Source organism: Arvicanthis niloticus, chromosome 1, assembly GCF_011762505.2.
Source record: "Arvicanthis niloticus isolate mArvNil1 chromosome 1, mArvNil1.pat.X, whole genome shotgun sequence".
Taxonomy (NCBI): Eukaryota; Metazoa; Chordata; class Mammalia; order Rodentia; family Muridae; genus Arvicanthis; species Arvicanthis niloticus.
This window is the reverse complement of record NC_047658.1, coordinates 36,888,730-36,914,690: the sequence shown is the minus strand read 5'-3', so window position 1 is coordinate 36,914,690 and position 25,961 is coordinate 36,888,730. Positions and strand designations below refer to the sequence as shown.

At 46.6% G+C, this 25,961-nt stretch overlaps 1 protein-coding gene across 1 annotated transcript in view; it reads left to right on the top strand.

Moving 5' to 3' along the window:
* The window catches only part of Fan1 (FANCD2 and FANCI associated nuclease 1), a 30,218-nt gene extending 4,531 nt beyond the window's left edge, over positions 1 to 25,687 (top strand). Inside the window, exons 4-14 of the mRNA XM_076935283.1 lie at positions 366 to 567; positions 2,497 to 2,730; positions 6,946 to 7,077; positions 8,281 to 8,389; positions 9,631 to 9,750; positions 16,833 to 16,997; positions 17,376 to 17,526; positions 21,235 to 21,338; positions 21,846 to 22,040; positions 22,623 to 22,751; positions 24,948 to 25,687. Coding sequence (XP_076791398.1) covers positions 366 to 567; positions 2,497 to 2,730; positions 6,946 to 7,077; positions 8,281 to 8,389; positions 9,631 to 9,750; positions 16,833 to 16,997; positions 17,376 to 17,526; positions 21,235 to 21,338; positions 21,846 to 22,040; positions 22,623 to 22,751; positions 24,948 to 25,085 — 1,679 coding nt within the window. The 3' untranslated portion in view covers positions 25,086 to 25,687. The remainder of the gene's footprint in view (positions 1 to 365; positions 568 to 2,496; positions 2,731 to 6,945; positions 7,078 to 8,280; positions 8,390 to 9,630; positions 9,751 to 16,832; positions 16,998 to 17,375; positions 17,527 to 21,234; positions 21,339 to 21,845; positions 22,041 to 22,622; positions 22,752 to 24,947) is intronic.
* Positions 25,688 to 25,961: the final 274 nt, after the last annotated feature.

Sequence of the window (25,961 nt, the reverse complement as noted above, 5' to 3'; positions counted from 1 at the left end):
CACTGTCCTGGAACTGACTCTAAACCAGGCTGGCCTCCAGCTCAGAGATCCACCTGCCTCTTCCTCCTGAGTGCTGGGATTAAAGGCCTTGCCAACATCACCCTGCTGGTGACTATAGTCTTTAATGGAAAGAGTTTGGTGGACACGTAACAAACCCTGCTTAGATTTGGAAAACTTATCACACTTTCTGTAGTAAAATTTCATTTCATTTGCATTTAGCTAATTCTCTCTCTCTCTCTCTTTTTTTTTTTTTTTTTTTTTTTTTTTTGGTAATTCTCTTCTTACCCCAAGTAAATAATGCTAGATAATCGTAAATTGTATGAAATTGCTTTTAACTTACTTTTGGTTGTCATAATCTGTTGCAGAATCTGAGTTGCAAGAACTCTCCGATGTACTTGAACTCCTTTCTGCTCCTGAGCTGAAAGCCCTGGCCAAAACCTTCCACTTGGTGAGTCCCGGTGGGCAGAAGCAGCAGCTGGTAGATGCCTTTCTCAAACTGGCCAGACAGCGTTCAGTCTGCACTTGGGGCAAGACTCAGCCTGGAGTCAGAGCAGTGATTTTAAAAAGGTCTGTGTTCATTGTATCAGTGAAAACATTTGCTGTATCGATAAGCACACTTGACTTGATAGTCAGACTGTGGCTGATTGTGGCAGTTGTATTGGGATTGACAATGGAAAGCCTTCACTGTCCTGTCCTCAGTGCTTTAATGGTGCTTTCTCCAAAATTCTTGTGTAAGACTGTGCTAGTTTCTAGAAGCTAGAAAAATCAGCACACTGTTGGTCCATGAGTCACCCCACAAACCACACAAACAAACCACACAAACACCAACACCAATCTAAGACAGGCGTAGTTTATTGAACCATCAGGGACATAGCTCAGAATTATCTGAGGCTACAATGATGAACATCTTTCTCTTTCAGCTTGTAAAGGAAAATAACACAAAAACCTCGGTAAGCTCATATTCAGGTGCAGGAAGTGCTGCCCAGTGGTCGGCTCTGATTCAAGCCATTTAGACATAACAGTTCATACTGAGCTTTAATTTAATTTGTAAAGCTTTGTGGCATCTCTTAAGATTAACACACCTCATGCAAACATAACAGGATATTTGATCAGCATGGCCTTGCTCTGAGTCACTTCTCTGTATCAATGACTGGCAGGATGTTAGGGCAACAATGGCAGACACGGAGCAAAATGGCTACAGCTGTGTTCATGGGTGGAGGAGGCCAGATAGACCTCAACACAGCCAATAAAGTAAAAGCCTTTGGTACACGTTCATAATTTATTATCTAAGATGTGCCATAGAAGAGGGCATTCCAACCGCTGTAACTCCTGTTCTTAGGGACTTTAGGGCAAGCTGTCAGTCATATTTTAATTTAGTACGCTTTTTATTGGAATGTTGTAAGCCAGGCTTATTATGCATCATTTTTTAAAAGTTTTACCCAGCACTCTGGGTGGTTTCTTTAATCTTTAGAAAGCACTTTAGGAAAGGCCATAAAAACCTGTCGAGTTATTTTACCATGAAATCTATAAAATCTCAAATTATACCTACATTAGCATGGGGCCCATTATTCCAGAGCAGTGGAGGATAAAATGAGATACTTGTATATTTTGTATATTATAAATGACTCCATTTTAACAACTCATGTATGTAAGAAGTTGACTTAAGACATATAAAGTCTTAGGGTGGGTTATAGCCCAGTGGTCAAGCACTTGCCTAATGTGTGCAAGACCCCAGCCAGGTTCAGTCCCTAGTACCAGGGGAAAAAAAGTGTATTCACCTAGAGAAGTAGTAAAACTTTGTCAAGTAAAAGAGCTTATCTCCAAGAACCAAGGAGAGAACCAACTTTTGACAGGTGTTCTCTGACCTCTGCACATATGTGACATGTCTATGATCATACACACAAATGTTCTTTTTTTTTTTTTTTTTTTTTTTTTTTTTTTTTTAAGAAGGCCTATTGTAGAAGCCAGTTGGGCAGCTTGAGGTCTTAGAATTCTCTGAGTAGATTTCGGTATTACAGTAATGGACATCATGAGAAGGTGAGTGAGTGCCCCAAAGGAAGGTCTGTGTTGTTTGTGGTGCTGAGGACCAGTACCAGGGGTTCCTGGTCTTTAGATGTCCATTCAGATCAATAAATGAGAATTGTTAATATCAGAGGCAATAAATTCTTTTATGAATTTTCTCTGGTGTTTTGAGTGTTCATGGCCATGGTAAACTCTGCATAATTTGTGGCTGTGGGAGTAAGCACCACTACTGAGTAAAACTATGCATGAAACCATTGGAAGTAAAAATTTATTTATTTTTCCATGTCCCTAAGTAAATCTCTGAGCTCTGGAAAGGCTAGCTAACACTCCATTGTCACAGCAGGGAGTGATAAATGGTGCATGTTTAGAACAATGACTGACATTTCTCTTCATTTTAACTGAGAATAATTTGTAAAATGTCATATCCAGATGCTTAAAGGCTAGAGAGGTGACTCTGTGTTGTACATATTTTAGAGCTAAAGACCTGGCCGGCCGGTCCCTTCGGGTCTGTAAAGGCCCTAGGGCTGTGTTTTCCCGAATCTTGCTTCTGTTCTCGTTGACCGATTCCATGGAAGATGAAGAAGCTGCCTGTGGGGGTCAAGGTCAGCTGTCTACCGTGCTGTTGGTCAATCTGGGCCGAATGGAGTTTCCTCAGTACACCATCAGCCGGAAGACCCAGATCTTCAGGGACAGAGAGGATCTCATCAGGTGGGGCCACGCTAAGTCACTGCAATACCTGTGCACATTTAACATTTAAGAAGAGGTCTTATTATTTTCTCTTGCCTGCCAGTGTGGAAATGTGGAGTTCACGCCACAGTCATCTTTACATCTGTGGGTTTATCATCGTTTGCCTTCCTCACAGGCAGTCTGCACCTCCCTGGAGAATGTTTCCATGCACTGAGCTGAAGGCTGCCAGTCAGGGAGTTCTGAGTTAAGGCCACAAAAGATTTTCATTAGGTGATATTCCTGAGTAGCTGTGGCAGGAAACACTTTTGTAACAGATGTTTGACAACCCTGCCTTGTGCATTTGTTGCTGGGACAAATAAGGCGGGAGAGCATGTTTCCAGTCACAGCCTTCAGCCCTGGCTGATGAGAGCTTGTGCATACACGGTGAGTTAGAACTCCTGCGTCTACACAGCACTTCATGGGTTTGTAAATGTTGGCTTGATTAGCAGAAAGAGGCTTTGATTGAAAAAAAAAAAAAAAGGTGTAGGTTTAAAGCAAAAGAGAAATACCTATCTATCTGTCTATCTATCTATGCTTTTTTTTGGGGGGGGGGGGGGGGGGCGTGGTTTGAGACAGGGTTTCTCTGTGTAGTCCCAGCTGTCCTGGAACTCACTCTGAGACCAGGCTGGCCTCAAACTCAGAAATCCGGCTGCCTCTGCCTCCCAAGTGCTGAGAGCAAAGGCGTGCGCATCACCGCCCGGCTCTTTTTATTTGTTTTGAGGTAGGATTTTTCTTGTCTAGGACTCAAGGCTGGCTCAGCAATAACAACCCTCTTGCCCTCTGCTCTTTGACCTGAGCATTGTGTTTGTGGGTGTGCACAACCATGTTGGTGTATTTCCTTAAAAAAAGAAAAAGCAACTTTTATAAGAAAAAATGAATTTCCTGACATTAGTTTGATTATTGATGTAAGATTTGTAACTCACATTTAATCAATATTGACCCAAACCTTTGCTTTAGGGAACATTAAGTTTAGGACACTCATGTTCCTACTGAATCGAATCAGCGATGCCTCAGCTGTCAGGAAGCTGCCTTGCTTGTGCTCATCTGGCCTGAGTCTCTAGCCAGATGTTCTGTCTGGAGGACGTACCCTGTTTCCCAGTGTCTTTTGTGGGTTTTATTCTTGTGGCTTTATGCTTTTCTCTTTTGTGCACCCATGTACCCTGAAACCACATTCCAGCCTCGATGTACCCAGGACTGAAGCTTGTCTGTCATAGTTGCCTTGTCTGCAACCAGAGAGAGCAATGGTTTATTCTTACAGATGTGTGTGAGCACATGGGAAGTGCTTAGAACCTGACCTCTGTGGAGGGCCTCATACATGCTAGCGATTACTACAGATGTCATCACTGCCTGATTACCTTTTAGTTTCATGGTTGGCAAAACCACAGGTGGCAAGTTCATAAGTGAGTGGACTCAGATTTGTTCTACAAAGAACCTTTGCTGTAATGAAGTAAATAACCTCTTGGTTATGAATGAAATTGGGTTTAGTTGACACCTGGAAGTGCCATATTATCAAATCCGTAACATGATTTGTGACCTGATAGCCTTTTGTCCTCTTCTGCACTTGAGATTGTCCAGTAAAGCCGTGTTGAGTGCCCAGAGGCTCCTGTGCTCTAGGTAGTGAGTAGAGTTACAGCAGTGAAGGAGGTGAGGTTATTGCCTACATTGGGTTACCACTCACTGTGGAGATAAGAAGCAGGAAACTGTAAAAAGTCATGTGATAGGTTGATAGCGCTGCCTCAGCAGCTCAGAGCACTCGCTGCTCTTGCAGAGCCCCTGGTTCGGCCCTCTGCTGTCCTAGCATCTACATGGCTGTTCACGACCTCTGTAACTCCAGCTCCTGGGCTCTGATCTGTCACCCTCTCCTGGCTTCTGTGGGCACCAGGCAGACAGGCAGCACGCTTACACACATGCAGTAAAACTCTCATACTCATAAATTAAAAGTAGTAAATCTTTTTAAACAGCGATGTAACCATTGAGGCCGCAGAAGTTCTCCTTTCTAAGCAGTGTCAGGGAAGGCAGCCATGTGTGGACAGGGTGTTCATCCTTCAGCAATAAGGTAAGCAGAGGCATGGAGGACTTGGCTGTGTTAGAGAAACAGTCTCTGGTTCCGGCGCTGGGGAGCAGCAGTGTGGAGACAGGCTGCAGGGACTGGAGGATGCCTGACCTCAGTGAGATGGGATCAGCCTGCGTCTCCTCTCCTAGTATTGGGAAGCAGCTGAAGGGGTGTTCTATGTTTGTAACCAGAGCAGCCTGTGGAGCTCAAGTCACAGGGGGCAGGAGAGTTGAAGAAAGGCCAGCTTGACTTTGGTGGTGGTCTGGGTGAGGATAATGGCGACATCTGGACTGGGTGGTAGTAGTGGAGACAGGTGAGTATATCAGAAATAGTTTGGTAGCAGAAATGACTATTATTAGATGTAAGGGGACAGATAAGTGGAAACTTAAGGGTTCTTTGGAGAGTCGGTTGTGTTGGACGGTGTTTTGCTGGGGTAAACACATGAAGGAACATTTCCTGATGTGGACACAGGTGAAAGGCTAAGGCAAACTCATGAAGGACTGTTTCGCTGAAACAGACACAGGTGACAGGATGGACACATAATGAAGGAGTGTCTTTGATAGCGACACACATGTATGGGTCTGCCTTACGCTGCATAGTTGAGCTCCATTTGTTGGGACTCCATAGAGAGAACGCACCAAGAAACTTCTGGTGCTGTGCCACACGGTTTCTTGCATACTTGGGCTGGTTGGCAGAGTGATGTCAGCTGAGACAGATACACATGCCGAGGCAAGACACGTGCTAAGGCAGGACCCCTAGAGGACACCTGATGTCTGGAGGGAGTAAAAAAGGAACTCGACAGATGGTGGACGGAGGCTGAGCTCGGCTTGCTTGCATAGCTAGATGCTTGTTTGTCTCAAAGTGTAATGGGCTTGGTTCAGGGGAGTTGGATCAGCTGTCAAGCTGAGGGTGAAGGGGCTGCTCCTGCCCTGATGATGGTTTGAGGGGACAGTATACTACCAGCCACCCCAACTTCTAGACACCCCATCCTCCTCTTATTATTCCACTTCTTTTTTCCCCCTCCCCCTTCGCCCTTTTTTTTTTTTTTTTTTTTTTGAAAGGTCTCTTGTAGCCTAGGCTTGAGCTTGTTATGTCGTTATGTACTGGAGGATGGCCTTGAAGTTCTGAATCCTTTGTTTTGCAGTGAGCTAACAGAAGTGAGGCAAGCTGTGCTGGGATTGACCCAGGGCTCTGTGTGTGGCAGGCCCGTACTCGATCTATCCTGGGCACCTGGCCATGCTTTTCTGTTTTCATATTGACCTTGGAATCTAGTAGACTATCCTAAATAATTGGGGTCTGTGAGTTTGTGAGCAAACTTGACATCTGGATGCAAGGTGTTTTCTTGTTAATATTTGTGTTTGTATTTATTGGTGTTGCATGCTGTTCTTCTCCAAAATACAAGGAATATGCTCTCAGTGTTTCAGAGTCTGTTAGTCACGCATCTTTGATTTTCATATCTAACAAAGTAATGAAGCATCATATTTCTTCCACTAAATAGTTAATAAAATTTCATCATTGCTTTCTCCCTGAAGCATTCCCAATTTGGAAATACCCTGTCATTCTGTGGGGTTGGGCAGTATCTCTGTGACACCTCTGACTACATTGCTTACTGTGTCAAACTGTCGTCTTGCTACAATTCTGAATTCAGTTACACATTTGCTTGGTGGTTCTCAACTTGTTGAGTGGGTGAATGCCAGGGCCCAGGAGCACTGATTCGATCACTATGGAATTTATATAATGGGGTAAGCTTTGTAATCTTACAGTGTAAGTGTTTCTGTCTTCCTAGTAGGGCAGGCTGAATCAATTCACAGCCATTGAGCAGAGGGGAGAACTACATTACGTTTTTGCTAGGATGCAACTTAAATACACCTCACTTTTTGTGTTTTGGTTTTGTTTTTAATTTTTGAGACAGGATCGTGTTGGGTAGCCTTAGCTAGCCTGGAAATCACTTTGTAGAATTAGAACCCAGAGATCCACCTGCTTCTTTCTGTTTCTGCTTCTCAGTGCTCGGATTGGAGGCAAGCACCACTGTGCCTTGCACATCCTTCAAGTTTTCATAGACACACTTTTCTCCTTAGATAAGCCCATGTAGTAGTTGTTATGGACATACTCCTCCACTAAGACCAGGTTGGCCTTCTCCTTAGATATGCAGCAGCTGCACACATGCTGAGCGACATCTCAGCTGCCATGGCCAGTGGGAACTGGGAAGAAGCTAAGGAGCTTTCTCAGAGTGCAAAAAGAGACTGGGACCAATTGAAAAGCCACCCTTCCCTGAGGTGAGTGTTTGTGTGTGTGTTTGTTGTTGTTGTTGTTGTTTGTTACGCTGTGACAGTGGTAGAACCCATAGCTTGAGCTCAGAGCTCAGAGGAAGTTGGAGGGGTAGAAGAAGGTAATTGTCGGGGAGACTATGAGGAAGGAAGATACATTGTATATATGTATGAAATAGTCAATAAATTAAAAGTATTAAAAGCAAACCCAAAAAACAAGGTGAAGGGCTGAGGAAGGCAGACAGTGTCATCTTCTGGCCTCCTTGTGCACATGCATCTGCACACACTTGAACACAAACATACACAACCTTCCTCCACTGGCTAGTTTTATTGTCAACTTGACACAACTGTGGTCATCTGAGGAGAGGGAATCTCAATTAAGAAAACACCTCCATGAGATCCGGCTCTTGGCAAGCTTGTAGGACATTTTCTTAATTAGTGATGATGGGGGAGGCCCAGCCCATTGTGGGTGGAGCCATCCCTGGACTTATGGTCCTGGGATCTTTAAGAAAGCAGGCTTAGCAAGCCAGTAAGCAACACCCCTCCCTGGCCCCTGCGTCAGCTCCTGCCTCCAGGTTCCTGCCTCCAGGTTCCTGCCCTGCTTGAGTTCCTCTCTTGATCTCTTTTGGTGATAAACAATGATGTGGAAATGTAAACCAAACACAAGCTTTCCTCCCCAAGTTGCTTTTGGTCACAGTGTTTCATCCCAGCAATCGTAACCCTGAGACTGCCCAAAATCAGAAGTGAATAATGTCTAATGTTCACCTTGGTTACAGTGTTGGCATGTATTAGAATATCATGCAGTTTCTGTGCTTATATATCAGTTACAAAATGAACTTAATTTTAAGTAATTGTGGCAACTTGTACAGAAAAGTCAATGGTAGAATGTATTTTAAAATAATGTTTGAAGAAAGTAAAACTCAGCATTTGCATCAGGTCTTAGGAAGTTTGTGAAGACTTGTCCAGGTTTGTGCATGAGATTTAAATGCTGACCTCCATTTTAAATCTTAATATGTATTCTCTTCTCACCTCTCTGAGTGTCTTGGGGCAGGGGCTTGGCTGTGATGATCTAATTTCATAGTGTAGAAAATCGAACACACGACTCAAAGTATTGAAATATATCATCGTGAAGACAGATATTCCACGTTTTGTCAGTTGTTACAATTTGTATGAGCCCAGTTACTAAACCACTGGCATTTGTTGTCCTTTCAGATACCACGAGGCCTTGCCACTCTTTCTGCGCTGCTTTACTGTCGGGTGGATTTACACAAGGATTTCCTCTCGGGCTGTTGAAGTCCTAGAGAGACTTCACATGTACGAGGTCAGAGCACCCTCCCCTCCCCTTCACTGAGAGGACTGTGATACACACAGGAGTGAAAACCTCTCAGGCTCTCAGTCTTCTCACTCTTGTGTCAGCACACATAATCTGATGAAAGCATATTTAATATGCTTTGGTTTGGTACAGAGGAGCTAGCTGTGGCCAGCCCTTGTTTTGTTCGTTTGTGACTTGAGTCTGCATACTGGGAAGGCTTGCGGGTCATGGACAGAGCCTGGGAGGAGCCCATCTAGCTTCCTTGGATCTCGGTGCTTGGTGCAAGGCTCAGCAGTTACCCTAGATCCTGTGGGTAAAAGCTTGCACCCCCTTGTCATCTATTGTGTATTGTCTAGTGATAATTTATAGTCACAAATAACAGAGTTCCCTTTTACTGTGTCTGGTATTTCTATAGTAATCAGTGCTGCTTTACAAAGAGGAAATGACAAGCTGGGTCTTTGACTTGGCTTTCTTGAATCCCAGGAAGACCCATGGACAAGATGTCACATCTGTCATTCTGAAGTTTTTAAAGCTCCAATTCACAATAAAATGTACACAAAAAAATGTATTATAGTTGACAAGACTCAAAGGTAAAGCAAAGTTGAAAATTAAGTAAGTTAATTCAAGGTAATTCACTTGCCTTAAAAAAAGATTGCCTTAGAAACTGTTAGGTGGCTTTGTTGGATACACTGCTGGGACAGTGAAGGAGGCCACATGAACATGGTTTCATTGTTTTTACATACTCTGGGAAGACAGGAGCAGTCTCTGGGAAATTTTTGCTTTATCAGTTGTGTTGATGTTTCTGACTCACAGCCAGATCCCAGACTGAAGGACTTCTCTTCCTTCCCGTGTCCCTTTTCATCTGTCTTTCCTGAAATGCCTCAAATCTCAGAGGGTCTAGAGCCTGCTAGCTTCCCAGAGTGTCAGGGTGTGCCAGCACCAGCTAGTGCTTAGCTGCCTGTACGTATCAGGGCCCTGGGGGTGGCCCTGGGCTGCCAGAGGTGACTTGGAGAACACCACCACCTGCTCGAAGACTCCAAGGGCTCAGCATCACTAGGCAGGGACCTGGGGTCAAGTACAGATGCTCAGGCAGCTATGGTCATGCAGGAGAACATCTCAAACTGCTCCCTGTCAGGGCTGGCCCTTGGCCTTCATTGCAGATGGACCTCAGCAACCCTGTTGACGTCTTAACTATAATTAGAACCGATGTTTCCAGCATCTAACAACCTTTCTTTTTGTTGTTGCCATAGGAAGCTGTTCAGGAACTTGAAAATCTTTTGTCTCAGAAAACCTATTGTCTGGATAGCAGAGGCCGCTGGTGGGATCGCCTGGCTCTTAACCTGCACCAGCACCTGAAGCAGCTGGAAGAGGTACTCAGCAGCACACCCAGGTGGCTTTGGTTTGGTTTTTAGTGGCAAGCTCTAAGTACTTCAGCACTGGGGATGGAACTGAAGGCCTCAGGCATATTTAAACAAATACTTGGCCACCGAATTACCATAGCCTAGGAAAGCACCTTTCTTTAATTAACTGACTTGTTTGTTGGTGGGGCAGTTTCACTGTGTAGCTCTGTCTGTCCATGTATCTGTCTGTCTGTCTGTCTGGCTGGCTGGCTGGCTGTCCTGGAACTCACTATATACCAGGCTGGCTTCAAGCACACAGATCCACCTGCTTCTGCTTCTCCGTTGCTGATGTTAAAGGTGTGTGCCATACCCGGCCATTGATTTTACTATAATTAAAATGTAATTGCACCGCTTCTCCCATTCCTTCTCCTTCCCTATTAATTTCTGGGTTAGTACTATCACCAAAAAAAGTAATTTGTGGTTCTGAGAAAATAGTAAAAAGTAGGATTTTTATTAATAGTGTTGTAGTTCTATATTATACATGGAAAAGTTACTCCAGATAAAACAAAGCCTTTAAATATTTAGTTTTATAAAAACTTTAGAAACCATTAGTATAACAAATGTGATAGTCAAATAAAAACTTAATAAATGAAAAGAAATTCTAAATATAATTAGAAGATATTTTTCCTTTGGTTAACATTCTTTGATTTCTTCCATCCCCAACACCAAGATAGCAGGGGTGATTCTAACACCAGCATTAAATAAAGGCAGATGTCTGTCTCCTCTGATTGGAAGAGGAAAGGGATTGATAGTGGGCTCCAGGAAGAGGAATCCAGGAGTGGGAGGATCTGGTGTATCTCAGCTGTCTTCAGGCTCATATTCATATACACTCTCTGTTTCTGTCTCTCTGTATGTCTCTGTGTCTCAGCGCCCCACCCCCACCCCCGACCCTGTGGTCTGTGCTGGAGAGGGTGGCTTTATATACTTGTTGCTTGGTGCTTTGTTACAAAGGCTGATGGGAGGCAGTCTCTCTCTTTCTCAGTGCAGGTGCCTGGAGAGTCTCTGTCTGTGCTTCTGCGGAGCATTTTGCCCCACCTCTGATCGGGCCACCTTCTCTGGCAGGCCCCAGGGATCTTGGGGACTTGAAAATAGACAGATTCTGTCACTTCTGTGGCTGGGCAGGGTGGGGCCTTTGAGGCCACTGCCTCTGAGCCAGGCTGGTAACAGTGACTCTTTGTGTGGCTGCCTATGGGTCCCCTCCCTGACTGTCTCCATTCCAGCCCCGTGTTTGAACTGAATGGAAGGGACTGTGTCTCAGGGAGGGTTTGTTTTTCCAGTGGTACATTTAATGAGTCAGGGAGAAAGAGAGCTGGAAAAAATTGTCCATGGAATGTGGAAGTATGATGTAGTATTTTTTTACTGCTTTCTACTAAACCAGAGCCTTGTTACCTCAGGTGCCCATGCAAAGCCAACAGAAACCGTTTTCTGTCCTGGAGGTGGGCATGGTGCCTCTTCCTCCTGCTGCGTGCTGAGGTTTAACTAGCAAGGCAGGGTGCTTGCTGGCCCAGAACCCAGCCTAGGAAGGAGAGCCACATGTGTCTCTGCTCCCTCTCGTCTCTCGCTGTATTTATGGCCAAAGATGTTACCCATTCCTCCTTGTTCACAGTTCTGCAAACGTTCGCTGTAGTCATAGGGCCAGACCGACATCCATGCTAAGAAAGGTCTAGTTTCTTTTAACCTTTTCCCAATACGCTCAGTGCCATCCACACAGCTCCTGTTATCCTGTCCCTACATCCTCTGTCTTCCGGGGTTATGTCTGTCTGTAGGACACAGGCTGTAGGGGCACACCCCTGGGAACTGGGGCCACCTGGCCACCCTTCCCAGGACCAGCGTGTGCCGCAGGGCCCTGCTCACCCTTCATGACTCCTGTAGACACATCATTAGTTCCTCTCCGCTTGGGCTTCCATTCGTTCCTTGGGTTTTGGTTTTGTTTTGTTTTTAAGTTTTTTCTTTAAATTTTTAAAGTGTATCTTGTATGTGTATGCATGTGCGTGTGGAGGTGAGAGATGAACTTGTGGGGAATTTCTCTCCCCTTACCATATAGGTCCCAGGATTAAATTCAAGTTTTCAGGCTTGGCTGCAGTGGGCTTACCTACTGAGCCATCCTGCCAGTCTTTCATTTTTCTTTTAGTATTTATTTTTCTGTTAGGATAAAAAATGTGTAAAGTTTCCTTTTTAAGCCACTTTAGATACGCTTCTGTGGCAGCATTACCTACATTGTTGTACCCCGTTGAGTTTTTAGTCCAAGTCTGCTGTGGTCATTGCCCATTTCTGTGAGCCACAGGCTTCCTGCTTGCCTCACTATTTCGGGAGTAGAGTTAGACTTAGCCTTTCTGTCTCCTTAACAGTGTGTGTGTGTGTGTGTGTGTGTGTGTGTGTGTGTGTGTGTGTGTGTGTTTCTTTGTTTGGGTTTATCTGTATATGTGTTTTTATATGTGTGTATATGTCTATGTGTATATATGTGCATATCTCTGTGTATGCATGTGAATCTGTGTGTGTCTGTGTGTGTATCTTGTATCAGTGAGTGTGTATGTATATCTGTGTATTTTTATATGTGTGGGTATATTTGTGTATTTTTTATGTGTGTAGGTATCTGTATGATTATTTGTGTGTATGTATCTATGTGTGTATATCTGTGGGTGTATGTGTATGAATATCTGTGTATCTGTGTGTGTATCTATGTGTGTATGTCTGTGTATGAGAATCTGTGTATCTGTATATCTTTATTGAAAATCTGTGTGTCTGTTTGTGTGTTTGCATATCTGTGTGTATCTGTGTGTATATCATCTGTGTGTAACTGTGTGTGTGTGTCCTTAACGCGAGTGTGCACGTGTGTGTGTGTGTTCATATACCTATGAGTGTGCTTATGCAGGTGCTGCAGTGTGCATGTGGAGGTTGAGGACAACCTCAGGTGGTGGTCCTCAGCTTTCACCTTGTTTGAGATGGAGTCTCTGGTTCACTGCCGGATGTACCAGGCTGGCTGGCACCTGAGCTCAGGAACACCTCCTGTTTCCCCTCCCGTCTTGTTGCAGTAATACTAGGGTTACAAAGGAATGGTTGCCCCTGTGCCCTGGTTTCCATGGGTTCTGAGGATTCCTCACTCTGTCTACCAAGTGCTTTACCCACAGAGCTGTCTCCCCAGCCTCCTGCTGATCAAAGCTGACAATGTCTGGCTCTTGTTAACTTTTCCCAACAGTCCTGCCAGCCACCCTCTTAGCCCAGTTTTCCTGGTTTGTTTGACTTGGCGTTTGCATCAGAGTTCCATCCTTACTCCAGTATATTGTGACTTCATTTGTTGTCATGGATGAACGATGGATGTGGGGTGGCATGTGCAGACCAAAGTTTATTTGTTCAGTCACCTATATAAATGGATGCTCAGGCCCCCTCTGCCCTTTGGCTGTTGGGAATGTGGCTGCTGTGGATATGGGTATGCAGTACTTCTTGGGTGCCTCGTTTAATTCTTTAGGGATGTACCTAAGGAAGAAACTGCCGCCTCCTGTGGCAGCTCTATGTCTGGCTCTTTAAAAGCTGCCAAACTGAGGGTTAGAGAGCTGGCTCATCAGTTAAGAACACTGGCTGCTCTTCTGAGGTTCTGAGTTCAATGCCCAGCACAACATGGTGGCTCACAACCATCAGTAATGGCGTCTGAGTCCCTCTTCTGATGTACAGACATACACGCAGGCAGAACACTCATATACATATGTAAATCTTAAAGAAAGCTGTCAGAGTGGTGTTTGCAGTATTCCCTCCATTTTTATATCCCCGCCAGTAAGACTCGGGCTCTGGATTTCCACATCCTGGCCAGCACGAGTCAGTATTCACTTTCTGAATATCTTCATCTGAGTAGAGTAAGATCCAAGGAATGCTGTCTTTGTATTTCTGCTGAACTTGGAAGAACCTTAGAAAATGGGAACATTAGGTTCCTCTCTGTGTGTAAGGAAGGAGTTCTGCTCAACTCTGTTCCTGCCTGCATCTAGAGTCACTGTGTAACTTGCTTTGAAGACCCCCAACCCTCTGTCAGTGAGGTCAGGTGTGTCTGACTTTCCCAGCTGGTGTCCTGAGAAGCCAAGGGACCAAGGCTTCCAGTAAGTCCTCTTCAGTCTGTGACTTGAGCGTCTCTTAGGTCACGGTCACTGTGAGGGGGTAGCTGTTTAGATCCTCTCATTAATGGAGTGGTTAGGATCAGAACCTGGGCACCGACAGCACTGACAAGCTAGGCTTTGTCCTTGTTGGCCCATTGTAGAGATGAGGACTAGTGAAAAGCATCCTCTACCTTTTGAACTTGGTGTAGCCACATTGGGAAAGGAATAAATACAGAGGCCCTGTGACCCCACCCCCACCCTCCTTCTGGGTCCTGGCTTGAGGTTTGGGTTCCACAGAGGGCAGAGAGCCAAGGCCATGCAGCCAGCTTCATGCAGTGAGTGCTCTCCATGGCTCTCTGCTCTTCCCATCCCACAGCCTCGCAGCACCATTGTGGCACTGGCGGCCAGTCAGTAAAAAGAGCTCAGTTTCAATCATGGAGCGAGCCTTCGAGACCTCAGAAAAGCGGCAGCAAGAAACATTGAATATACTGAACCAAATGAAATGGACTTAATGAACAAGGCAGTGAGGAAATGTTGCGAGCAGAACAGAAGTAGAACAAACTGTAACCATTCTTAAAGAAGAGGCAGACCTGACCGTCCAAATCCCAGACCTTTAGGTAACATCCTCGGTCAACCATCCGCAAGGTTGCACTGCCTGAGGAAGAGGGTGATGAGGTGTTGGAGTATCTGTGGTTGAGAAGAGACAGAATCTGAAGATGTGGGGTTTTATCTGGATGAGAATCCTTACTCTCGAAACAAAATTCTCTCCAGAGAATTTCATCTAAGAGAGTGTCAGTCTGACTTCAGACATCACTGAAATCAGGTGGAAACTCAGAAAGGATCTCACAGAACACCCAAGTCAAATGCAGGGTCGGCCTGCAGAGAGAGGCAGCCAGAAGAACCAGGGGTTTTCCTCACCCAGTTTCCTGACCATTCTCTGTGGGTGGGAGAAGCTGATACCTGGCCAAATCTCTAGCAGTACAACTGGCTCCTGCTTTGGAGATGGAGGAGAAGATGATGATATAGAAGGAGATGGGGGTGGGAGGAGGCTGAGCAATTGTGCTGAAGGGGATAAGAGTGATGGTGACGGAGAGGAGACAGGAGGATGAACAAGAAAATGCTGGACACTGATGGGGTCTAACCCTTAAGGTTTTTTTCTTATTAATTTTCTCTAGTCAGGAGTAAAAGTTGGTCCCCTATTCTGCTCAGTTGCCCTGTTTTGAGGTCTCTTAATACCATTGCTCTCAACCTATATAGGGAAGCATAACGTAAGCAAAATACAGTGGAAACAGAGTCTCCACTTTTCTATTGTAAATTCATATGTATTCTTTCTTGTCTCAGCACAAACTCTGTGGCATCCATGACACTGCTGTGACTGTGGGAGAAACCTGCTCCCTTGCTGTGCCACAGGCTAGCAGGTGCCTGGCCCCGTTGTAACACCACATAGAATTTTCAGCTTTCCCCTCCTCCTTCTGTATATTGGGCTCAGAGACTACATTGTGTCTCTGTGAATATAGACAGTATTTACCAACATGGATCTATTTCTTCATGTTTAATAAAAGGGGAAAATTTAAATACACAGAAGGTCAGCAAAGGGTAGGCTTGGGGCATTGGGTGCGTTAGGAGACTGTTTTGACAACGTAGTTTCTCTTACAGCTGTAGAATTGTTTAATAGACAATACACTTTAAGATGACACTAAAAATTCTTTTTTAGATTTATTTTATTGTGTGAGTGTTTTGCCTGCATGTATGTATGTGCACCATGTGAGTGCCTGGTGCCCATGGAGCTCTGAAGAGGGTGTTGGATCTCCTGGAACTGGAGTTAAGGATGGCTGTAAACCATCATGTGGGTGCTGGGAACTCCATCTTGCTGGTCATCTTCAAAAACAATAAGTACTCTCAACTTCTCTCCAACCCACTAAGGTGACACATATAAAGTAAAATTCTCTGCTAATGCTGACTGGAGCCCTGCCACTCAATGTGAGAGGTCAGCAGAACCTGAATAATTTTATTTGAAGTTAACTTTCCTTATTGTGATTCTTAAAGTTACTATGCATATGGGTGTTTTGTCTGGGTTTATGTCTGTGCACTGCATGCTTGCAGTACGTAAGAAGGCCAGAAGAGGGCATCGGATTTCCTGGAACTAGAATTACAGATAGTTGTGTGCCACTATGTAAATGCTGGCAATTAAAAAAATGTGGCCTCTGGAAATGAAGCCTATGGCTTTCTTCAGCCACCTCTCCAGCCCCACAGCTCACTGCAATTTTGTTTATTTTAAATTTTTTTCCCACTTTGGGGACAAAGGTGATGCTCAATGTTCTAAGTTAAAAGCATATACATTGCTTTGTTCAAATAAAACTGAATGTGTACACAAAGGAAAACAGACCGAGGACAAGAAGCCACAGAGCTACACAGTCTGAGCACTGTGTGGCCCTGCCCGTGGTGGGCTAGCCTTGTCTCAGCTCCAGCCTCTCCTGCAAGGTGGTCTGACAAGTTGTCAGGGCTGTGTACAGTCTTGTTCCAGGAGACAAGCTTTTCTGGCTGACCCCAGGGCCTCAGCCTCTCCTACCAGCATGAGACATGGGGAAACGTTAGTTTCTTGGAGCTCATTGTCTCAGTAATCTGACAGAGGAAGGGGAGGGCACAAGTGTCTCATTACAGTGCCTTCATTCAGCTGGGCATGGTCGCACACACCTTTAATCCCAGCACTAGGGAGGCAGAGGCAAGCAAAATCAAACAGACAAGAACGTCTCCACTCCTGCCAGGCAGTTCTCCTCTGGCCATGTGAGTGATAGCAGGTCTCGTTAGACCCTTGCAATGAGACCTAAGGAGATAGCCTGTGCTTCTCCAGGCATCGTTTACCTATTTGTGGAAATAGAATAATTAGTCTCCAGGTTTCTTGTCAAAGTAAATCGACAGCTGCTGCCTTTGGACATTGGGGATCTTGACATGTGACTTGTTAATTGCTAGGCAATTAGGTGCATCAGGGAAGGCCTGGCAGATCCACATGTGAGGACCGGACACCGACTTTCTCTTTATCAGCGAGCCGTGCGTCTTCGAGAGTCTCCGAGCTGCAAAAAGTACAAGCACCTCTTGAGTCGGCTGCCAGAAGTTGCCGTGGGAGACGTTAAGCACGTAGGTGTCCTTTGGGTGCTTTTGTGTTTGTTGTTGGTTAAACTCCGGCTGCATCCAGTTCTCTTTGCTGTGCCCTTGATTTAAACCCTAGATTCTTCTGTGTACCTCCCCCACCCCTGGAATCATTTTAATATGTAACTTCCTCTTGGACTCAGAATGGTCTAATTCTCATTTGGGACAGTGGTATTTCCAGGGGCTAATCAAATGGGTTTGTTTTATTTTGTTTTTGAGGGAAAGAGCAACCCACTATGTAGCCGTAGCTGGCCTGGGACTTACTATATAGACAGGCTAATCTCAAACTCAGAGAAATCCACCTGCCTCTGCCTCCTTAATGCTAGCATGCCCGACTTTGATTGATGCTTTTTGCTACCATTCTAGGTGACCATCACGGGCAGGCTGTGCCCACAGCATGGGATGGGCAAGTCTGTGTTTGTCATTGAGGGCGGAGACCCGACCAACCCCACCACAGTCCTGTGTTCTGTGGAGGAACTGGCGCTGGATTATTACAGGCAAAGCGGCTTTGACCAAGGTAGGCTGAGCAGTGTGTCCCTGCATCCCAGTCAGTCAGCAAATGGGGGAAGAGTGTTGCTGGATGGTTCATCAGTAGTGGGTTGCTCTCCTCTCTGACCTCAGTAGAAGCCACAGCTGTCCAGAGGTGTGGGGAAAAAAAAAAACAAACCAGGGATGTTGTGCGGCTGTGCTGCCGTGTGGACGGTGCTCTGTGGTAGGGTGGGCGCTGTAAGGAGACTGCCTTTGCTACCAGAGGCTGGCGTCGGGTAGAGATCTGAAGGAAGACAGAGAGTGTGCCTGGTAATGAAGCTGTCCTAGAGGGCCAGGACCAGCATCTGAGGGGCACACACAGTGGGCACACAGTAAGGTCTTAGGTATGAGGAGCTTGAAAGGAATTCTGCTAGCTTCTAAGAGCACAAGTTTCAGAGCTAGGAGCCTCGAGGTCTTGGCGCTGTTGCAGGGTAGAGAGGAGGGATGCTGCAGGGCCTGCTGTGTTGCGCGCGCCTCCCGTGTCCCCTTTTCACCCGTGGAAGAGAAACATGAGAGGCAGAATTCAGGTATCACCACAGCGAGGCTTTACTTGTATCAGCAAACGTGAAAGACCGCGGAAGGGCCAAAGACAGGAAGAGGCACAGCTTAAATACACCCTAGAGTGACGTGTTCACTTCTGATTGGCTGTTCACTCATCACCCCATATTACGCCCGGGGATGGGCAGTGACTTTTGGCGCGCTTTTGCCTTTTGCACCTGCGCAGTCCATTGTTTACTAGTGGGAAGGACACGATGTCCGCGCCATCTTGGAATGGCGAATTATACCACCGCTAACAGCGGCTTCCTACACTGCTGGTTTGCTCGTTGAATGTGAGTGTCCAGCGAGAAACTGCTGTAGCATAATGACCAGTGCAGAATCGAGAGGCTCCCTAAGTGCAGTGGCTACAGCACCAACTGCACAGCCACACGCAGCTTGCCCCGCCCCCGCCCCCGCCCCAGTCCACTTGTCCTTCTGCTACACTGCCTTTAGGGCTCTGGGATGCTTTAGTATGTGATGCACACACAGCCCCCGAGGGTAGGGCTGCCCCTTCGCACTCCTCCACATTCCTGACTTGGTCGTTCCTGGTCCTTCTGTGCCAGACACTCAGGTGGTAGTGGACTTGGCTCTCCTCTTACAATTTCCTGGTCTATGTATCGGAGGCTCTTTCAGGGGCCATCGGCCATCAGGCTGCCTCCCAGGAGTGGGATAGTGAAGCTGTGAGTGTCATGGTTGGACCTGCCTGGGCACAGAGCTGAGTGTTGGCGCAGTCACCTAGAGTGCCGGCTGCGCTGGCTTCCCTCACCCATGTGGGGGCCTGTGCATTACAGGGTGAAGAGACTTTTTGTTTTAAGTAGTGAATTTCTTATGTCAGTTGGCAATTCCTTGAGTTTGTACATTTCCCGATACCTGTTTCTCCCCATTTTAGTCTTTCTTCACAGTTTGTCTCAGAGAGTATACTGTAAGTAATGCTTTAGCCACAGCCCAAAGAAAAGTGAGGGCTTGAACACATACCTTATAATTGAAAAATCAAATGTCCACCTCAGGCACCTTTGTAAAGCGTAATAAGTAGGAAAACAGAAGTCTACCCTGGAGGAAGGAAATAGAGTGGAGGCTCCCTGTCAGGTACCCGAGACGAGGATGTGCTGGCCACACACCCGCTCAGACTCCCATCTTTCTCCTCCCTCCTGCTTCTTCTCCCCCTGGATCTAATTAGCCAGTCCATCATGTCCACTCATGGCACTGGCCGAGCAGCTCTCATGGTCTGCCCTGGAGACAGCCAAGTCCTGTCCTTGTGCTCAGGCAGACCTCTCCCTGTGCCCCTGCCTTAGGGTCACTGGTGTGAAACCCCGCAGTATTATCAGATGGTGGCATTATGTGTGGGTCTCGGGGAGTTGGGCCGTGAAGATAGGATGTTGTGGAATTGTTTCTCCGTACCGAGCCTTAGGATTAATGTGCTCACCGCTCTCCTGCTCGCAGGGAAGGTGATGCTCTAGGGAAGAACCGCTGACACGGCTGAAAACAGTGAGATGCAGTGAGCCTGAAAAGCTTAGACATCAAGGAGCAGAATGGAAGTTCCAGGCCCTAGGTGATGTCACAGGAGATATGTCAACCAATCCTCTCCTGGCTAGAGGAATGCAGCACAGGAAAATGTTTCCGGTTTATCCAGGAGCCTGAAAAACAGCAGGAAATTCTTTTTCCAGAGCATAAAATATCTCCACATAAGATGTTTTAAATTTATATTACATTCTAATATATTGGAAAATTGATGTGACTTGCTGCTGGGTTTCATTGTAGAGAGATTTATGTAGAGGAAATTTTAAACCCTCCAGGGAAGCTATTTCTGAATAAGGCAGGAGGATTATTCCAAAAATGACTGCCATAAGAATTCAGAGCATAGTAGCGGTCAGGAATGAGTCTGACCTCCATGTCAGTGATGGAGTGATACTCACACAGGGACAGAAACCTGCAAGTGAGGCTCAGCTCTCTTCCCGGCAGGCCAGAGCCAGGTATCCTGATGTGGATGCTCCTGGTAGCCGGGGGGGGGGGGGGGGGGGGGGGGGGGGGGGGGGGGGGGGGGGGGGGCTTGTTTCAGCCAGGCTGAGCACAGGCTGTTCACTCTGTCCTTTTGTACCGTGGAAACAGGCCAGAAGGACAGGAGCCGGAACTGGGAGGGAACAAACAAAGCCCTCCACAGCTCTGGAGTTCAGGATAGAAGGAAGAACGCGGCCACAGGCTGCAGCCACCACCTCCCTTACTAGACACCTGAGCATTGAACACCCGTGTTGCTTTCTCCCCTGTGCTCTCTGGGAGCTTTATTGCCAGTGCGAGCAGGATAGGAAGGTAGAGAGAACCACATAGCTGTCTTCCTTTGCTGGGGTCTTTGTGGCTGTACAGAGACACCCAGGTTAGAGAGAGAGGATCTTGGTAAGTCAGCACTCCGGGGGACACAGGTCTAAGCCTGTGTCAAGGCTTTCATCGCTCCATACCCCGCTGTTGACTTGCGGTAGCCCTAGGACCCAACTGTTCAATAAGGGTGATTGTGTTCTCTGAGTGATTGTGTCTTCAGCATGAGGAGGGCACTAGAACGTGGTGGGCTTTACAGATGACAGTTGTTGTAGAAGCCCTGCATATCAGGAACAGTGAAATAACCTCATCAGGCCAAATCCACTTAATGAATGGGTGAGCCCAGGGAACGGAGGGAGTGTTGCGTGATGAGCCCGGGGAATGGAAGGAGTGTTGCATAAGCCTGAGGTTGCGGGGCTGCCCTGAATGCCTGGCCTTTTGTCAGCCCCTGTTGGGGAATCCTTTCTTGTAGGTTCTAACCGGGGCCTGTGCCAGAGCCTGCTTAAGAATTTTGCACATAGCCTAGTTTGCCCACTCACTTAGAACCTCTAGAGGCCGCGTAGGAAGTCTGCTTTGCTAAAGCAAATTGCCCGGTAGGCTGTCCACTACTATTGAGAACCACTGCTCTGTGACTTTCCAATGCCCACTGGAAGTTTTCCCCTTAAATAAAGCTTCTATATGCAAAGAAGATAGTGTGAAGACTGAGCTGGAATAGCATGGAAAGATATGTCTTTCAGAATCAACCGTATCTCAGTTCTTTCCCTGAAAGAGAAAAATTTGCATTAGGTCATCACAGTATTCTTAAACAACCAGGTAAAATGGGTGGTTTTCTCCTCGTGTGACATTGTTTTAGGGATTCACGGAGAAGGATCCACCTTCAGCACCCTGTGTGGCCTCCTGCTGTGGGATATCATCTTCATGGATGGAATACCAGATGTCTTCAGAAATGCCTACCAGGTAACCTCTAAAACCATCACACCAGGGCCTCTCCTGTGTATGCCTGTGCTTTGTGCCTTCCTCTGCAGCAGGGTCTCCAGCCAGCAGCAGCCTGGCTCTCCGTGATCTTTGGGCTGTACCCTCTGTAGTAGTAATTGCATAGGAAAAGGACCTTTTGTTTGTAAACAGGGACTAGTAGATTTTAACCCCAAGCCTAGATTCCCTTCAATATTCCATTTTGACTTTAGTACTGAGCCCCTCAGCTGAGCACCTGGCCTAGCTGTAGCATCCAACCATGGGCTCTCACACACAGTCCCACCAGCACCACCGGGAGCTCAGCCAATTCCACTCACAGCAAACTAGAAACCCAGGATAAGGTTACTTGTATCTGATAATTTTAACTCACCTCCTCTAAGGAAAAAAGTATATCAACCAATTGGCTAGCTTCAGATCTCACAGGGCTCCAGCATTCCCTGTGTAGTGCCCTCCCCAGGCATGGTAGAAAAGTTTCCTTTCTCCTCCACACAGGCCTCCCCCCTGGATTTGCTCACGGACAGCTTCTTCTCAAGCAGGGAGCAGGCCCTGGAAGCCAGGCTGCAGCTGATCCACAGCGCCCCTGCCGAGAGTCTGCGGGCCTGGGTGACCGAAGCATGGCAGGCCCAGCAAGGCAGAGTGGCTTCTCTGGTCAGCTGGGACCGCTTCACCTCCCTGCAGCAAGCTCAGGTGATATTTCCCTGCAATCTGGTCAGTCATTCCCTCACCGTGCTGGCTGTGGTTTGGCAATTGTATCAGAATACAGAGGGGTGCGTGCATGCGTGCGTGCGTGCGTGCGCACGTAAGGATATGTAAACATGAATAGCTGTGTGTGTGTGTGTGTGTGTGTGTGTGTGTGTGTGTGTGTGTGTGTGTTAGTGATAGACGCATGAGGACACTCAGAAAGCCTGATACCTTTCCCAGTTTCCCTTCCTTTTGTGGCTGCATCGGGAGGGGTGACTTCTGTGCCCTGCAGCCGCTGATCTCTGAAAGGCCTTGTCATCCTGAGTGCTGAGTCACACTCCCTCTTCATCAGATGTGGTACAAGATGTCCACACCAGGCAGAAGTTGGTAACTGACCACGAAGAGGTCTTTCCCAGAGCTTGCCTGTGGGGTTCTGCCAGCCACTCTGGAGCCTGGTCCAGCAGCAGAGCTACTTCTGGTGTTCCTGGAGCTTTGTTGAAGTGTACTGGTGTCCTCTGATGGCCGCTCAAGCCTGTCTTGGGGTCTCTGCCCTCAAGGTGGATAACTCTCCTTTTGTAATGTGTTTAGGATCTTGTCTCCTGCCTCGGGGGCCCTGTCCTCAGTGGTGTGTGCAGGCGCCTGGCTGCTGACTTTCGGCACTGCCGAGGGGGCCTCCCTGACTTGGTTGTGTGGAATTCTCAGAGGCTCCATTGCAAGGTCAGTAGAGAACACCATTTGTAGTTTTATCAGCAACTATTACGGTTCACGTGCTGGGCATTTTCTTCCTGGCTGTTGGAAGGATTAAACTCCTTGATAGTCACTGAGGGCTGGGGTGCTCAGAAGCTTCTCTGAGGAGCTGGGGTGCAAGCAAGACAGGCAGTCTCATGCCACCTCATCATGGAGGTAATACTCTACCAGTACGACATCCTGTTACTAGAACAAGTCACCAGCTGCAGGGCACACTGGGAGGCGGGGCTTCACACAGTGTGGGCCTGGGACCTCAGGAGTCTATGGGACGTTCACATACCCTGGGCCGGGCCTGTTGTTGTGCCTGTGTCCATTCACTGGGTAGTTTTATCATACACTGCATGTGCGCTCTCACTATCTCTGCCACTCCTTCCCTCTCTTCCTTCCTCTCTTATCTCCCCTTTTTTTCTGACCCAAATTTTATCCTAGTTGGATTTGTCTTTTTATTTTATCATAGTATCTTTTGATTACCAGAAATTTTAAATTTTGATTAAATTCAGTGTTCTTGAGTAGATTTCATACCTTTGGTGTGAAATACCTGATTTGAAACCACAAAGAGGTTCTCTTGTGTTTTGTTCTAGAAGTTCTGTGTTTCCGTTTGTGTTTTTGTAATCTGTTTAGATACTTTTCTATCTGCTCTGGAGTATGGGTTAAAATAACTGTTTTGCTGGGGAGTAGCTATCGCTCAGTTACATTGATGCTGTCTCTGCTGAGAATATTTTTCTCATGCAATGGAACTCCAGGCTTATTGAGTGAAGAACTGAGTTTATATATTCTTTGGCCCGGGCTTCTGATTCTCCCTTAGTATTTAAGTACAAAACTCACCTAACTTCCCGACTCCTTTAGAGCTGAAATGTTTGCCGATTCCACTTCTGCCAACCATGTAGGTTTAGGCATAAGAGCTGCATGAACTGGCTTTTCTTCTGGTATCAGACAGAATCTAACACTATGACCTTGAAAGAACGGCCTCCTCCTGGCCCGTGTCCATTTACTCTCATTTATGTAAGCTTCCAGGTCAGAAGTGAGCTGCCTCTGGCTGGTAAGCCTGACTTTAGAGAGGGAACTTGCAGTCAGTGGTTCCCTGTGGTACCCAGAGTAAGATGGGTTAATTCTACATCCTGAGTCTTCTTGGAGCACTTGATGCCTGTCAGTTGCACTGCTCCCTCACACAGCCTAGAGATTCATATCTACCTGACTCCAAGCCCTAGGATACCAAGTGTGCACCACCATGCCTTGCTTTCTTAATGGGCTCTGTGGATCAAAATCAAGTTGTCATGCTTGCATGGAAAGCACTTTACTGACTAAAGTATTTCTCCATGCCAGGCAGCATATAATTGAGTCTTGTGTGTGTATAGGTGTGTTGGGGGAGGGGTGCTTACATGCATGAATGTGGTTACATAGGTGTTCAGGTGAGTGTGCCCGTGGAGGCTCAAGGTTGACACTGGGTTTCTTCCTTGATGCCTTTCCAGCATACATGTCAAGGCAAGGTCTCTTAACTGAACCAGGTGCTCAGTAGTTTAGCTAGCTAGCCAGCTTGCTCTGGGGACCCCATCCCCACCTCCTACATGCTAGCATTACAGGATGATTGTTAGCCCTTATGGCTCTGGGTTCTATAAGAAAGCAGGCTGAGCAAGCCATGAGAGCAGTCCAGTGAGCTGCACCCCTCTGCATCAGTTTCTGTCTCCAGGTTCCTCCTTGGGTTCCTGCGCAGTAGGTACACATGGTTGCCACCAAGCCTCACAAGCTGAGTTAAATCACCCAGAGAGTCACAAGTGCCCTCAGCAGATGTATCTGTGGTCCTGGGGTGGGGATAAGACTGACGGGAATGAAGCCTTGAGGCAGACCGGCAGGGATCAGATCCTTCCTTCTACATTGCAATATGAAACCTAGGTTCCGATACAAACACAACAAATTGGGAGTTAAAGTAGGGAATGGCAACCCGGTATGCACCTTAAAACCACTTCAGTTGCTACTTAGTTTACGCAAGAATTGTCTAGTTCCCACAGAATTTTCCAAGGTATGTCTTAGTTCCATATCTGTTTGTTGTAAATGTGTATGGTGCTGTAGACTGACCCATCTAGATAGACAGCAGGTTAAATAACTGTAGCTCACTGGGTCCCTTCTGTATCAGTAAGATGTTGATGAGTCTGGAAACTTCTCTTGCAGCTGGTGGAAGTTAAAGGCCCCAGTGATCGCCTTTCATGTAAGCAGATGATCTGGCTGGACGAACTACAGAAGCTGGGGGCGGATGTAGAAGTGTGCCACGTGGTTGCAGTTGGTGCTAAGAGCAAAGGTCTTGGCTGAAAGATGCCACACTGGGGACATCTGGCCATCCACTGGGACAAGATCTTCAACCGGATAAAAATGTCACACTGGGGACATCTGGCCATTCACTGGGACAAGATCATCAAAAGGAGAAAGCTGTTTGCATTGTCTCCACTTTGACTTGTCCTGACACCTGAGATTGGAGTGACTCATCCTGGTACAGTTTCTGTGTGTCACAAAACTTGGCCTCTGCTGGAGAACTCTGAATCCACTGTAGGTGGGTGGACTGATAAAAATATAGAAGTCTGCATGGACGCTGTAGGAGCTGAATGCTTCCATGCTGTTAAGTTTTTTTTTTTTTGGTTTTTTTTTTAAGGTGATCACTGGGGCCAGAGAGAAAATGAACATGATGAACTTAGTTGACACTTTAGGTTTTTTAAAAAAAAAGAAATACAGCCGGGCAGTGGTGGCGCACGCCTTTAATCCCAGCACTTGGGAGGCAGAGGCGGGCGGATTTCTGATTTCGAGGCCAGCCTGGTCTACAGAGTGAGTTCCAGGACAGCCAGGGCTACACAGAGAAACCCTGTCTCGAAGAAAAACCAAAAAAAAAAAAAAAGAAATACAAATGTTTCTCTACTAAATGCACTGGCAATGGCAATCCCTAAATTTGGGGTTGTCTCATGGTTATTCAAGAAGCGCAGGACCCGTAGGAATTCTGATTTCCTTAGGAGGGAAAGTAAAAACAACCAAAACCAAATTCTTTACTTAAAGGGAGGAAGGATCCAGAGTATTTCAGGTGAAGTATCACAATATGTATCAAGCTTCAAGCTCTTGGATTATGTGTGATAAAAATGTGTGCCAAGATGTTACAAAAAAATAACCATTCTGAGGTATTCCGACGTTGTCAACAGTTGG